This window comes from Nomascus leucogenys, chromosome 19 (assembly GCF_006542625.1).
Source record: "Nomascus leucogenys isolate Asia chromosome 19, Asia_NLE_v1, whole genome shotgun sequence".
Taxonomy (NCBI): Eukaryota; Metazoa; Chordata; class Mammalia; order Primates; family Hylobatidae; genus Nomascus; species Nomascus leucogenys.
This window is the reverse complement of record NC_044399.1, coordinates 56,176,490-56,190,273: the sequence shown is the minus strand read 5'-3', so window position 1 is coordinate 56,190,273 and position 13,784 is coordinate 56,176,490. Positions and strand designations below refer to the sequence as shown.

Below are 13,784 nucleotides of genomic sequence, written 5' to 3'. Positions count from 1 at the left end.
CTATTGCTGCTTATACTACAAATATAGAGTGGTTTAAAGGACACAAATTTATTATATAACAGTTTTAGAGGTTTGATGTGGGTTCTACTGGGCTGAAATCAAGGCATTGGCAGGACTGGTTTCTTTCTGTAGGATTGGTATGGGATCTGTTTCCTAGCCTTTTCTAGCTTCTAATGGATGCCTGCATTCCTTGGCTTGTGGCCCCTTCTTACATCTTCAAAGCCAGTATTGCCTGGTTGAGTCCTTCTCACATCAGTACTAAGTCATCTTGTGCCTCCCTCTTCCACTTAAAAAAAATTTATTTTTAATTTTCATAGGTACATAGTAGGTATATATTTATGGGGTTTCTCTCCCACCTTTAATGACACATATGATTACATTGGGCCCACCAGAATAATCTAGGCTAATCTCACTACCTTAAATTCGTCTGCTTAGCAATCTTAATTCCCCTTAGCTATGTAACACTGTGCATTCACAGTTTCAGGAATTAAGATGTGGACATCTTTTGGGGGATGATTATTCTGCCTACCATATGTTAATTGCTACTGGGATGTCTTTGATTATAGGTCCTCTCAGTGTGCAAAGCTAGGAATGTACTTAGGAATCAGTTTTGCAACAGGAAGAAATATCTCAGATAATAGCTCATTTAGAAAATTGGTTAAATTTCCAATCTCATATAATATGAAAGATGAGTTTGGTCTCTCTCATGTTAACATGAACCCCAAAATTGTAACACGACCAAGAAGCCTCAGTGTGAAGCAAGAATTTTTACTGTCTGCATGTATGTATGATTATGTTTGTGGAGTCTAGTGAAATTTGTAGTACAAGTGGTTTCTCCATTTTTCCCACTTTTTGGTATTTCAAGTTTGAAATTATATTTAGAATTAAGTTTGTTAGAATATTATGTAGTTATTACTTGCTGATATTTTATACTTTGATTTCTATCTTGTATTTTCAGCACAGTCACATTTGAAACCTAATGATACAGGCATACTACAACAGAATTGTTGCTGCAAAAATGTCATAAAATTACCTGTCGTCAGAGTTTTTAAAAGCCTTCGTGGAAATTAATCATCTTAGAAGAGGGATGTGGAGAGCATTACCCAGTTTGTAATGTGAGTTCAGAAAAGATAGATCTTCCTTAACTTTATCTATCCAGCATTTAGCACCCTAATAAAAGTTGAAATTCTGAAAAATATAACTACTTGTTACTTAACTCCCTGATTTATTTGTATAACTACTATTAATTATGGACAGATCCACACTCAGTAAATACAGTGTTTTCTTATGATCTTTGTGATAAAAGTTTATATAAAATTTGCATCTGTTCCTATTGTTCATTCTCATTTAATAGAAACCTATGGGTAGCATTTCCGTGGTTGCATCCACATCCTTTATTCAGGATTGAAAATAATGTTGAAGGAGCAGTTGTCTATCTTTCTTCCGCCTTGCTTTTTGCTTCTGGTGTCATATCCATAGTGCCATAGTAGATGCCATATTGAGTTACTACGAGGACAACAGTGATAAATTTTACCCTATTGTTGAGATTCAATTATTAGGGCATTAGGTGAGTAGTGCTGATGTTTTCATTACTCCGTTAACTGTATTCATCTACACTGAAATGAAAAAAAAAGTTGTGAAAAGGCTTACTTTTTATTAAGAATGCATAGTGCCAAAATACACATTCAAGTAAATGGTTATTTTTTTCTCCCCCTAGGCAACTCTAAAACTTGGTAAAACGGAATGTAAGTCAAAACTAGGTTCTAAAATGATGAGATAGGTTTGGACAATAGAGTATGCCGAGGGATTACTTACAACTGCTTTGAGAAGGCAATGCTGATAACGTAAATGAGGTTTTAGAAAGAAGATAGTGGTAGTGGAGCTATGCCAGTATATATAGATTCTATCTTTATAAACCTGCCAGACTCCCAGCCGTCGTCTGAGAAATTCAGGTTAAAGACAGAATATCCTGCAGTGGAAAAGTATGAAAAAGACAAATTATATACACTAATTTTAAAGATACAGGTTGCACTATCATTAGCTCATAGAAATATGAAATGTCATAAAAATGTGTTTTTTGAGGATCTTAACATTAAGAAAAATCTGAGTAACACTTTAAACATGGATACAATTTGCATTGATGACAATGAAATGGAAAAAAACCCAAAACCCTTGCCAAGTATTCCTGTGATTTTTTTATGGGGAAAAAAAGAAAAACATTGAAGCTAAAGGAAGTAAAAAAGATTTAGAAACATTGGCTTGGAGTTTCTAGAAGATATATAACAAAATATTAGAAAAGTTTTATAGCAAAACCTCATGAATATTGCTACCACTTCCATCCCACATGGGGAGCAAGAGGTATTCTCACTTGCAATGCAGAAATACATTCGACCTGTCAGTATTGTTCAGTCTAGAACATCCTTTACAAATATGAGACTCTGCAGAATTAGTAAACATTTAAGGAAAATGTTAAACAGTATCTAGTACTAAAAAATGGAAAATCTAATCTTTGACGAATAAATAATTCTCTGAGGAGAATATAAACTGTTTGTAATTAATACCTGTGGAAAGATTCAAGTATCTATGCAGAGAGGCTGTTTAGTATAGTGATTTAAAAATATCAAGTCTGGTGTTAGACTGCCTGTGTTTAAAATCTGGTTTTACCACTTACCATGTCTTTAGCCCTCATGTCTCTCAGTTTCCTCATCCATAAAATAGGGATAATAATTTTACTTAATTCATAAGGTTGTCTTGAGAATTAATTGAATTAATGAAAAACGCTTGGAACAATATTGGACATGTAGTAAGCACACAGTAAACCTTTTTATTATAATTACACAATTTGTTCCTAAAAATGGCTGCTATGAAAAAGACCATTTGCAAATCTTGAAGATTAAGAATATGATTTTTGGCCAGGCGCGGTGGCTCACGCTTGTAATCCCAGCACTTTGGGAGGCCGAGGCGGGCGGATCCCAAGGTCAGGAGATCGAGACCACGGTGAAACCCTGTCTCTACTAAAAATACAAAAAATTAGCCGGGCGTGGTGGCAGGCGCCTGTAGTCCCAGCTACTCGGAGAGGCTGAGGCAGGAGAATGGCCTGAACCCGGAAGGCGGAGCTTGCAGTGAGCTGAGATTGCGCCACTGCACTCCAGCCTGGGTGACAGAGCGAGACTACATCTCAAAAAAAAAAAAAGATGATTTTTGAAATAAACTAAATTAGTAGAACAGGTGTAGATGACAGATTAGTTAGATGATCAAGCCAAGGGATTATCCTTAAGGTTGTCAAATGGCAAAGAAATGAAAAGTATGAGAGGCGAGATCCAGAAGTTTTAACATCTAACAGAACTTCCAGCTGAAAATATGAATGAAGAGAAAAAATATATATTTTCTTAAATGGAAGGAATGTTTTTTATATTAAAGAAAGATTCAAATATTCGAAGAGTTTATCAACTGCTGAGCAGAATTAATGAAAAAAGTTCCATACCTAGACTAACACTGATGAATTTCTATAAAACTATGGGTGAAGAGAAGTAAAAGCTTCCAGAGGAAAGAAATAAATTATCCGATTAGGAAAACTTAGTTATCTGTACAAATTTGTATAGCTAGATTTCTTACTAGCCATATTCAATGATAGAAAACTACAGAAAATAGCTTTGATATTCTCAGTGGAAAATGATTTGGAACCGCAAAATGCTGTTTTTAGCCAAACTAGCCTCTAAAATTGAGAACAAAACAAATACATTTCAGGAATGCAAAGACTCAAACATTTTTTAAAAGAAATTATTTTGAGGAGAACTAACAGAAAGACATAGGCAACAAGAAGAAATGATGAGCAAAGAAGCCCGCAAACTTATGGTCAAATCTAAATAATAATAAATGTTTCTGTCAAGTTTAAGGAATGTGTTGGTTATAATAATACTTACAGTAATTATTATATAATTGCTGTTGCAGTAAAATAGTATTTTTTGCACCGTTGGGTGATTTCTACAGATCTTGTAAGAAAGGCAAGAGGAAAGCATATCCTTTTTAATACTATTACTATTTTAAGAAATTTAAATGTAAACTAAACTCTTTTTATTTAATTAGTGATAGAATTGAGGGCATGCTTTTTTGTTTGGGGGTTATTATTTATTAACCCAATGTTGATAGAATTAGATGTTTAAATACATTTGTCAAAAATGGAAGGGTGAAAAAATTTTAAGGGCGAATTCTAAAAGAAGAAAATGGGGTATACAATTTCCAAACCACTACAATAGGGGTCAACAAACTATTTCTTTTTTTTTTCTTTTGAGATGGAGTCTCGCTCTGTTGCCCAGGCTGGAGTGCAGTGGCGCGATCTGGGCTCACGGCAAGCTCCGCCTCCTGGTTTCACGCCATTCTCCTGCCTCAGCCTCCTGAATAGCTGGGGCGATAGAGACGGGGTTTCACCGTGTTAGCCAGGATGGTCTCGATCTCCTGACCTTGTGATCCGCCCACCTCAGCCTCCCAAAGTGCTGGGATTATAGGCGTGAGCCACTGTGACCGGCAACAAACTATTTCTGTAAGGGACTAGGTAATAAATATTTTAGGTTGTGGTCCATACTATCTCTGTTGTACCTATTTCCTCTGTCATTGTAACAGTGAAGCAGCCATAGGCAATATACATAAACAAATGAGTATGGCTGAGTGCCAGTAAAACCTTATTTATAAATAAACACTGAAATTTTAATTTCATGTAATTTTTTCATATCATAAAACATTCTTCTTGTGGGCCATATATACAGAGACATTCAGCAGAGTGGATTTGGTCCATGGGCCATAGCTTGCTCCTTTCCACATTAGAGAACAAAGGGAGGGAACAAAGGAAATTAATTTCAATTAAGACAGAAAATGGGAGAAAAATGGACCAGGGTAGGGGGAGCAAAAAAACCACAAGGGAGTATAACAAACAGGAAACATAAAATGAGATATCACGACAAGAAAAAAAAAAAAACCCCAATAAATGTGAACAGCATAAACTTTTATCATAAAGACAAGAAATTCTCAGGGTGTAGCCTAAATGATAACAGGGTATTAGATAATCAGGGTGTATCTCTACTATAGAGCAGTGCTATTAAAGTATGATTTGTATAACAATACCAGTCAGCAAACTGTTAATATTCCACAATAAGATAAGAACAGAAATAGAGTAAGTATTTAGTAAGTCTTTTTTTTTTTTTTTTTTTTTTTTTTTGAGACGCAGTTTTGCTCTTGTTGCCCAGGCTGGAGTGCAGTGGCGCGATCTGGGCTCACTGCAACCTCCGTCTCCTGGGTTCAAGTGATCTCCTGCCTCAGCCTCCCAAATAGCTGGGATTACAGGCATGCCCCACCACGCCCGGCTAATTTTGTATTTTTAGTAGAGACGGGGTTTCTCCATATTGGTCAGGCTGGTCTCAAACTCCCAGCCTCACGTGATCTGCCTGCCTCGGCCTTGCAAAGTGCTGATTACAGGCGTGAGCCACCATGCCTGGCCTAGAAACTCTTATAATAATGTGACATTGTTACAACATCCATGTGTGAGATTATTTTTCTACTAACTCACTGTATTTCACAAAACTCAGTTCATACAAGTTTGGAAAATTAAAAAGAGAAAACTGGTTTGAGAATTGCTATTAGAGAATACAATGCAGTTATTTATAAAATGAAGTAATTCCCTATGTATAGACATGGTCAGTGAAATAAACACATTGTAGGACAGTGTAGAAGGTATGATCTGTGTGTGTGTGTGTGTGTGTGTGTGTGTGTGTGTGTGTGTGTGTATGACCAGTCTTAACTGGAACTAACATGTTTTTTAAAAGCACCAATCATATATGTAACAAATTTTCAAGGAGTGGAAAAATTCACATCAATTTTTTTTTTTTTTTGAGGCGAAGTTTCACTTTTGTCGCCCAGCCTGGAGTGCAATGGCACAATCTCGGCTCACTGCAACCTCTGCCTCCCAGGTTCAAGCGATTCTCCTGCCTCAGCCTCCTGAGAAGCTGGGATTACAGGCATGCACCACCATGCCTAGCTAATTTTTATATTTTTATTAGAGACGGGGTTTCACCATGTTGGCCAGGCTGGTCTCGAACTCCTGACCTCAGGTGATCCCCCTACCTCGGCCTCCCAAAGTGCTGGGATTACAGGCATGAGCCACTGTGCCCTGCCCACATCAAATTTTTAATCATGATTACAAATAAGAGATTATGACTGGTAGAGTAGGATTGAGGGAAGTGGTGATAAAGGAGTATTTTTATGTTTTAGTCTACTTAAATTTGTATTATTTGACTTTGTTTTTTTTTACAGTACATGTATTTCTTTTATAATGCTTTTAAAATGTTTTATTTAAATTAATAATCTCTTGGCCATTTAACTAATTGCCACTGGTCAATTGAATATCCATTCAGAAAACAAACAATTTTAACCTCTGCTTCACATAATCCACAAAAATTCATTTGAAATGGATCAGTCATAAACTAGTGAAAGTTAAAACAGTAAAGCTAATAGAAGAACACATGGAATAATGTCCTGTTGAGTTTGGGATAGGCAGAGATTCCTTAAGCGGGACACAGAAAACAGCAAGTACGTGGAGAAGATTATATATTTATATTCTGTATATGTGTGTGTGTGTCTGTGTTTATACCTGATGGACTTTATATCCTAAAAACTAAGAAAAAGACAAATCAATTTAAAAAATAAACAAAAGGTTTGAAGAGGTACTTTACAATGAAGAAATCTGAACGATTAATTTGAATATGAAAAGGTGCTCATTTGGCCAGGCGTGGTGGCTCATGCCTGTTATCCCAGCACTTTGGGAGGCCTAAGCAGGTGGATTACCTGGGGTCAGGAGTTTGAGACCAGCCTGTCCAACATGGCAAAACCCCATCTCTACTAAAAATACAAAAATTAGCCGGGCATGGTGGCACATGCCTGCAGTCCCAGCTACTCGGGAGGCTGAGGCTGGAGAATTGCTTGAACCCAGGAGACGGAGGTTGCAGTGAGCCGAGATCACGCCACTGCACTCCAGCTTGGGTGACAGAGCGAGACTTCGTCTCAAAAAAAAAAAAAAAAAAAAAAGTGTTCAGCATTATAGTATAGGAAATGTGAATCAGAACTACTACACATGAATTCTAATGGCTAAAATGAAAAGAACTTCTAAGATTAAGTGCTGGGAAAAATATAGATAGAGCAATCGGAACAATCATACATTTCCAGTGGGAGCGTCAGTTGGTATAATCACTTTGAAGAACTGGTGCTATCTACTGAAGCTGAACAGACATAAACCCTATGAGGCAGCAGTTTCACTGCTGGTTATCTACTCAACAGAATTGGGTGCTCATGTTCAATGAAAGACAGGTACAAGATTATCTGTATTAACTTTATTCCTAATAGACAAGGAATCTTCATAAGAAGTATAAATAAACTGTATATTGGTCTACAGTGGTATATTTATGTAATTGACACCAGCAATTATATCGACACTGGCATTGCAAAGAAGAAAATACTGCCACACAACATGGATGAATCTTATAGACAAAATATTGAGCATAAGAAGCAAAATACATAAGAATATATACTGTGTGATTCTACTTATATGATTTGTGGTGTTAGAAGTTGGAGTGTTGGTTTTCTTTTGGGAGGTGAAGTATTGACTGGGAATGGGACATATGGAAGCATTTGAGTATTTTAGAAATGTTCATTATCTTAATTGGGTGATAGCCAGGCATATGTGCATATGTGACAATTTATTAAGCTCTATACCTATATATACTTACTGTCTGCACACTTCACTGTAAGTTATACCTCTATAAAAATGTTTAAAAAACACCAACTCAGTCATTACCCACTTATCTGAAATTCTGTCATTATTATATACCAAATCCTTAACATATTCAAGGACTTTTATCTAAGTCTTGCATTCATTTCTATTCACCTATTTTTGCACGTGTACTTTTGATTTAATCATTGTTGCTTCATAATACACTTGTTTAATGGTTCATGTCTTTCCTGCTTATTCTATTGCAAAGTTATCTTGAATATTCTCACCTTTTTATTATTATAGATAATCTATAGCTTTATTTAATTTTTGGCTTTGTCAGCCAAATTCTCATACACCCTCATGCTATTGAAATTTTCGCTGGAGATCATTGGCATCACTGGTTGAGTTCAAAAACATTGTATAATCTCTCCATCTCTTTCTAGTTAAGTAATTGTTTTCATGTGGCTCTTGCAAGTTAATTAGGTTTATTTCTGCACATTTTGGTTTTGCTGTTGTGAATAGGAACTCTTTTGTTACATTTTACAATCCTTGATGTAATATTCTTGATATTATTGTAACCTGTTAATTATAATAATAATAGCTACCCGTTGAACACTCTGTGCTAAATAATTTTATTTGCTTCTCTCATCAATCCCCCTCAGGTAAATACTGTTGCATTGTGCTCATTTTATATTTGGGTCTGAAGGGTGAACAGCTGGCTTGTAGTGGTTTCACTCCAGAGCTATACTACTTACACACACTGCTCTGTGGGCCTATGTGTCCTCAGATGAAGGACAGATGTGTAGGAGTGGGCAGTGTGGAGTCATGTCCAATATTGGTGGATGAGACTGACATTATAGTGACTAGTAACGGGATGCTTATCAGCAAGACCTATACATTGAAGTGAATTTTTTTGTACATGCTTATTTATATATGCAAAATACAGTATTCTAGTTTGGACTTACCCAGGCCAAATAAAGTGTGGGGTGTGTGTGTGTGTGTGTGTGTGTGTGTGTGTGTGTATTATTTATTTTGACACGGAGTCTTGCTCCATTGCCAAACTATGTTGTTGTGTGGCTGGAGTGCAATGGTACGATCTCAGCTCACTGCAACCTCTGCCTCCCAGGTTCAAGCAGTTCTCCCCACTCAGCCTCCCGAGTAGCTGGGATTATAGGCAGCCGCCATCATGCCTGGCTAATTTTTGTATTTTTGTAGAGATGGGGTTTTACCATGTTGGCCAGGCTGGTCTTGAACTCCTGACCTCAGGTGATCCATAGCCTCAGCCTCCCAAAGTGCTGGGATTACAGGCATGAGCCACCATGCCCGGCTACGTGTGTATTTAATCACTGGTAAATAATTTAATGATTATGTATATGTATTCTCAGGGTACTGCTGTATTTACCAAATGATGATAGCTGTTGTCGTAGTTGCGTTCTTTGTTTGCGAGGAACTGCCAGCTGAAATAATAAGAGTTTATTATTCCTCTATTCCTGCATGGCGGGAAGAGAGGTGGATTCTCATGGATATCCAAGAGGTGGATCCATAGACGGCTAGGACTTGTGGAGATTAAAACTGTCTTTTGTTATGAATCATAGTCAGCTTTAGGGGGCTTTTGCCCTTCACTCTCGTATGCTTTTATTTATTCATTTTGAGATGGAGTTTCGCTCTTGTTGCCCAGGCTGGAGTACAGTGGTGCAATCTCAGCTTACTGCAACCTCTGCCTCCCAGGTCCAAGCGATTCTCCTGCCACAGCCTCCTGAGTAGCTGGGATTACAGGCACCTGCCACCACACCTGGCTAATTTTTTGTATTTTTAGTAGAGATAGAGTTTCACCATGTTGGCCAGGCTGGTCTCAAACTCCTGACCTCAGGTGATTCACCCGCCTCAGCCTCCAAAGTGCTGGGATTACAGGCATGAGCCACCGCAGGCGGCCTCTTGTATGCTATTTTTATCCTGCCTCAGCCTCTCCGCTCTTTGGTCTGTCCATTTGATGTATCGTACCAACTTGTCTGGTTTCTCTGTGGTCCTAGGTGAAATTTCTGAGGGGGAACATTTGGTTGGCCTAGGTATTTACTGTGTTTGTCCGAGCTCTTCATACTTTGTGGGCTATTGGACAGACTATTGGATTGACTGCCTCAGTTAGGTATCTACTGTAGTAGTACTGGTCATTGTGGCCGGGGGAGATGGCTGGTCATCTAAAACATGGCACATCTAGGGCTCCATCTTCAAAGAGCAAAGGTGATTTGCCCTAGAGAAGAGGAATGTAGTCACAGTGTACACTCTGATTAATGTGTTTAGTACCATTGCACAATTTCCCTTTTCAATGACATAGAAAGTGGCTAACATTGAAAATAGCAGTTGGATTTAGAGACTTGAGTAGTATCAGAAGGGAAATATTAAAGAGAATGCTTATATACTTGACGACAGTCTTTTGTTTACTGCTCTGTAAGCTGTCAGCACATATTCTTTTATCTCCTGTGGATATCTTGGTTAAAATGTCTGTTTAGTTAGGATTGTTAAAATTTTGGATAAGTTAGTGATAAATACTAAGGAAAAATTCTTTCTTTAATATTTTAATAGCTAGTTTTCGCTTGAAAAGATAATTTTGAGAATTTTGCAAACCTCAGGATTACCAAATCTCTTTTAGGATATTCTCTTACATATATGTTAGTTATTTAACCCAAGATCAGTGCTGAATTTATGGTATATCATGAAATGTTTATGATAATAAATAATTTATAGTAAAACCAGAAAACTGAAATATTGTATTCAATAATATGTGGATATTGGCCATAAAATTATAGGTAAATTTTATTGTTAAATTGATTCTAGGTTGGGCCATGCAGGCTGCTGCCTATATCTTCATTCATAGGAAATGGAAGGATGACAAGAGCCATTTTGAAGACATGATTGATTACTTTTGTGATATTCACGAACCACTTCAACTCCTCATATTCCCAGAAGGGACTGATCTCACAGGTAAGGTAGCCTGGGTTTGGGAAAGTTAGAAATCATGTAGTCTAAACTTCTCATTTCTCAGATGAAGTAACTGAACACCAACAAGAATAAGGGCTCTTCCAGGTGTGGTGGTCCATGCCTGGAATCCTAGCTACTCAGGAGGCTGAGACTGGAAGATGGATTGAGTCCAGGAGTTTGAGACCAGCCTGAGCTACATAGCGAGACTTCATCTCAACAAAACAAAACAAAAGAATTAATGGCTCATCCCTAAGGTCACTCAGTTAATCAATAGCATGTCAGGACTCAGAACTCTTGGTTTCTAGCCCATTGAATTTATAGTAGGCAACTCCAAGAGGTCATATTATTCATACTTGCCATCTTTGAACTTTATATTTTAAGCCTCAGAATATATTTTAAAAATATCAGGCTTTTATCTTTATGTAAGTGTAATTTTAAAATCATGTTTTAGGTAATGTTTATCCTCCCCTACCTGTTGTTTATATTCTCTTATCCTCTTCTAAGGTATTTATTTATCCATTAGACCCTTCCTACTCCTCAGCGTCTTCCTGATAAGAAAAAGATCTGATAGTAACTAATTTCAGTTATTGTTGATTTACGTTAATAGGTTACCTTTCTCCTGATATTTAAGCTCTGTCCTTGCTACAAGCAGGAATAGCTTTGCCCTTCTTCAAGAAAACTCAGCCATCACTGAGTTGTAGCGAGGACACAGGAAGACATGTTTATAACTTTTCAGCCTTCCTAAATATTAAACTTTTTTTTTTTTTCTTTTTTGAGCCTGTTGCCTAGGCTGGAGTGCAGTGGCATGATCATGGTTCACTACAGCCTTGAACTCCTGGGCTCAAGTTATAGTATCTGGGACTACACCAGATACTACCACCACACCTGGCTACCAGATTTTAAACCATATAGGCCAGGAATTGCCAATGGATTTCAAGAAAGTCTTACAAAGACTGTAAACAAAATACTCAACAGTCTGTCATCCTTACTAAATCAGTAGTTTTCACACTTTTTAAACCATGGATTATTTTTGCAGATGAAGCCTTCTATCAAGGATGTTAGATGATAAGATGGATAAAAGCAGAACTGCTCTGGTTGATACTGGGAGGGGTGACGGTGGGGGCATAGCTTAGACAGAAAGTACTTCTGTAGAATCTTTGGACTCAAAAGACTAAAATTTACCTTTGATTGTCCCGATAACTTCAAGAGAAATACAGCAGAATTTGAGAAGGATTCAGTGGATCTTACAGCTCTGCTGTATAAGGGAAGACAGGATGAAGCAGGAGAGAACTGAAGTCTAAAATCTGAAGTAGTATGGGGAGGTTGAACATGAACTTAACTTTCAAATTTTTGGTAATAGACTAAAAAGGGCAACCCTTAGAATTTAAGAGAGGAGAACAGGTAAATGAACATACTATTCACACTGTGCACATAATAATTTATGGAACTCATTATTACAAAAGAGAGTTCAAGATGAAAAATAGACATTATATACATATTTAAGCAAGTGAATAGGTGACTGAGCCATAATAGGTTGTTAAGGGAAATTAAGGTATTTTGGGATTTACTATAGGTAGCAATGAAGAGATCTTTGACACATCTATTGCAGATGGAACTGAGCTAAATGAACGGTGGCACTTTTTTTGTACTAGTCAGATCTCTAAAATGTATGCCAACTGTGTAGTATATTTTTGATTTTTTACAGTTGAGATTCTAAAAGTGGTTGGATCACAGAGGATAATACTGAGGATAATAATGGCTGCTTGTTGAAGCTTGAAAATATATTATTGGAAGTTGTAAGTTGATTTCCAGAACTAAATTATCATTAGGAAATGATAAGGGACAGGTGGCCATATTTAAATTTTATAATATTTAGAATGTATAATACCTAAATTTTGATATTGATATATCAGCTTTATTTAATAAATATAGAGTATAGAAAGCCATTCACTGAAATGATAGATTTACATTTGTGAATGCGAAAATGTACACCAAAGAATGGCAACTTTGAAAGTTATTTGGTAAATAAAAACTAATGAAAGGTCGTATGTTACTGCTACATTAGTGTTAATATGTTCATACATTAGACCTTCAGAGTCATAAAATGTATATGTAAAACTTTTTTCATTCTGTATTCTCGGGTTTCTTTTTATAGGTGATGAACTCTACATCTGGTCGCATAATTTTGGAGTCCATAGTGCTCACCATTACATGATGTAGTTGCATATATATTTTAAATGCAAATGATACTTACCTTTGAAGCTAGACTTTGCCAAGGAGAAAAAACAGACTGATCCTGAAGCTTTTAAACATTTTTTTAACAGTATAATACAGATAATTTTATTGAGTTGGTAAAAAGTCATTTTTAAAAATAGGCTAACAAAATATCTCCAGTTTGGAAAAAGTATCTGTTAATTAAAAGGTGTTTAGTTACTACCATACTTAACCTTAAACTGGGTTTTTCAGCCCAGTGAGACTGTTTTATAATGTAAGTTCTGAATCTAGCTTGCGTGTACATTTAAATTAGTGCATTTAAATCTAACTTTACATATTAGATATATTCTATCTTCATATTTTATTGTTATAACTTTTTAATGGAAGAAATATATGTTAATTTGGGAAAATTTGGAAACATAGAAGTATGCACAAAACTTGCTATAATCCCACTTTCCATAAGTGAACACTTTTAATTTTGGTCCATTTCTTTTGAGTCATTTGGTCACACGCAGACATATGTGCACCCATAGTATGTATTCTTTATTCTTGGGTTAGGGAGTTCTGTATTGTATTGGCATATTAGGGTTCTCTAGAGAAAGAGAACCAGTAGGATGTGTATATATAGAAAGAGGTTGAGATTTATTTTAAGGAATTGGCTCTTATAGTTGTGGAGGCTTGGTAAGTCCACGATCTGTAGGGTAGGGTAGCAGAGTGGAGATCCCAGGAAGCAGTTGAAGTTCAAGGCCAAAGGCAGTCTAGAGGCAGAATTCTTTCTTCCTTGTTGGGGAGAGGAGGGCACCTCTGTCTTTTTCTGTTAAGGCCTTCATTCACCTGA

The 13,784-nt window shown here is 36.7% G+C and overlaps 1 protein-coding gene across 2 annotated transcripts in view; it reads left to right on the top strand.

The window, feature by feature from the left end:
- The window catches only part of LCLAT1 (lysocardiolipin acyltransferase 1), a 189,179-nt gene that overhangs the window by 97,568 nt on the left and 77,827 nt on the right, over window positions 1-13,784 (top strand). Inside the window, exons 3-4 of one of the 2 annotated variants that reach the window (XM_030799939.1) lie at window positions 959-1,115; window positions 10,589-10,735. In XM_030799939.1, coding sequence (XP_030655799.1) covers window positions 10,597-10,735 — 139 coding nt within the window. In that variant the 5' untranslated portion in view covers window positions 959-1,115; window positions 10,589-10,596. The remainder of the gene's footprint in view (window positions 1-958; window positions 1,116-10,588; window positions 10,736-13,784) is intronic. The other variant, XM_030799938.1, reaches the window with a different exon arrangement.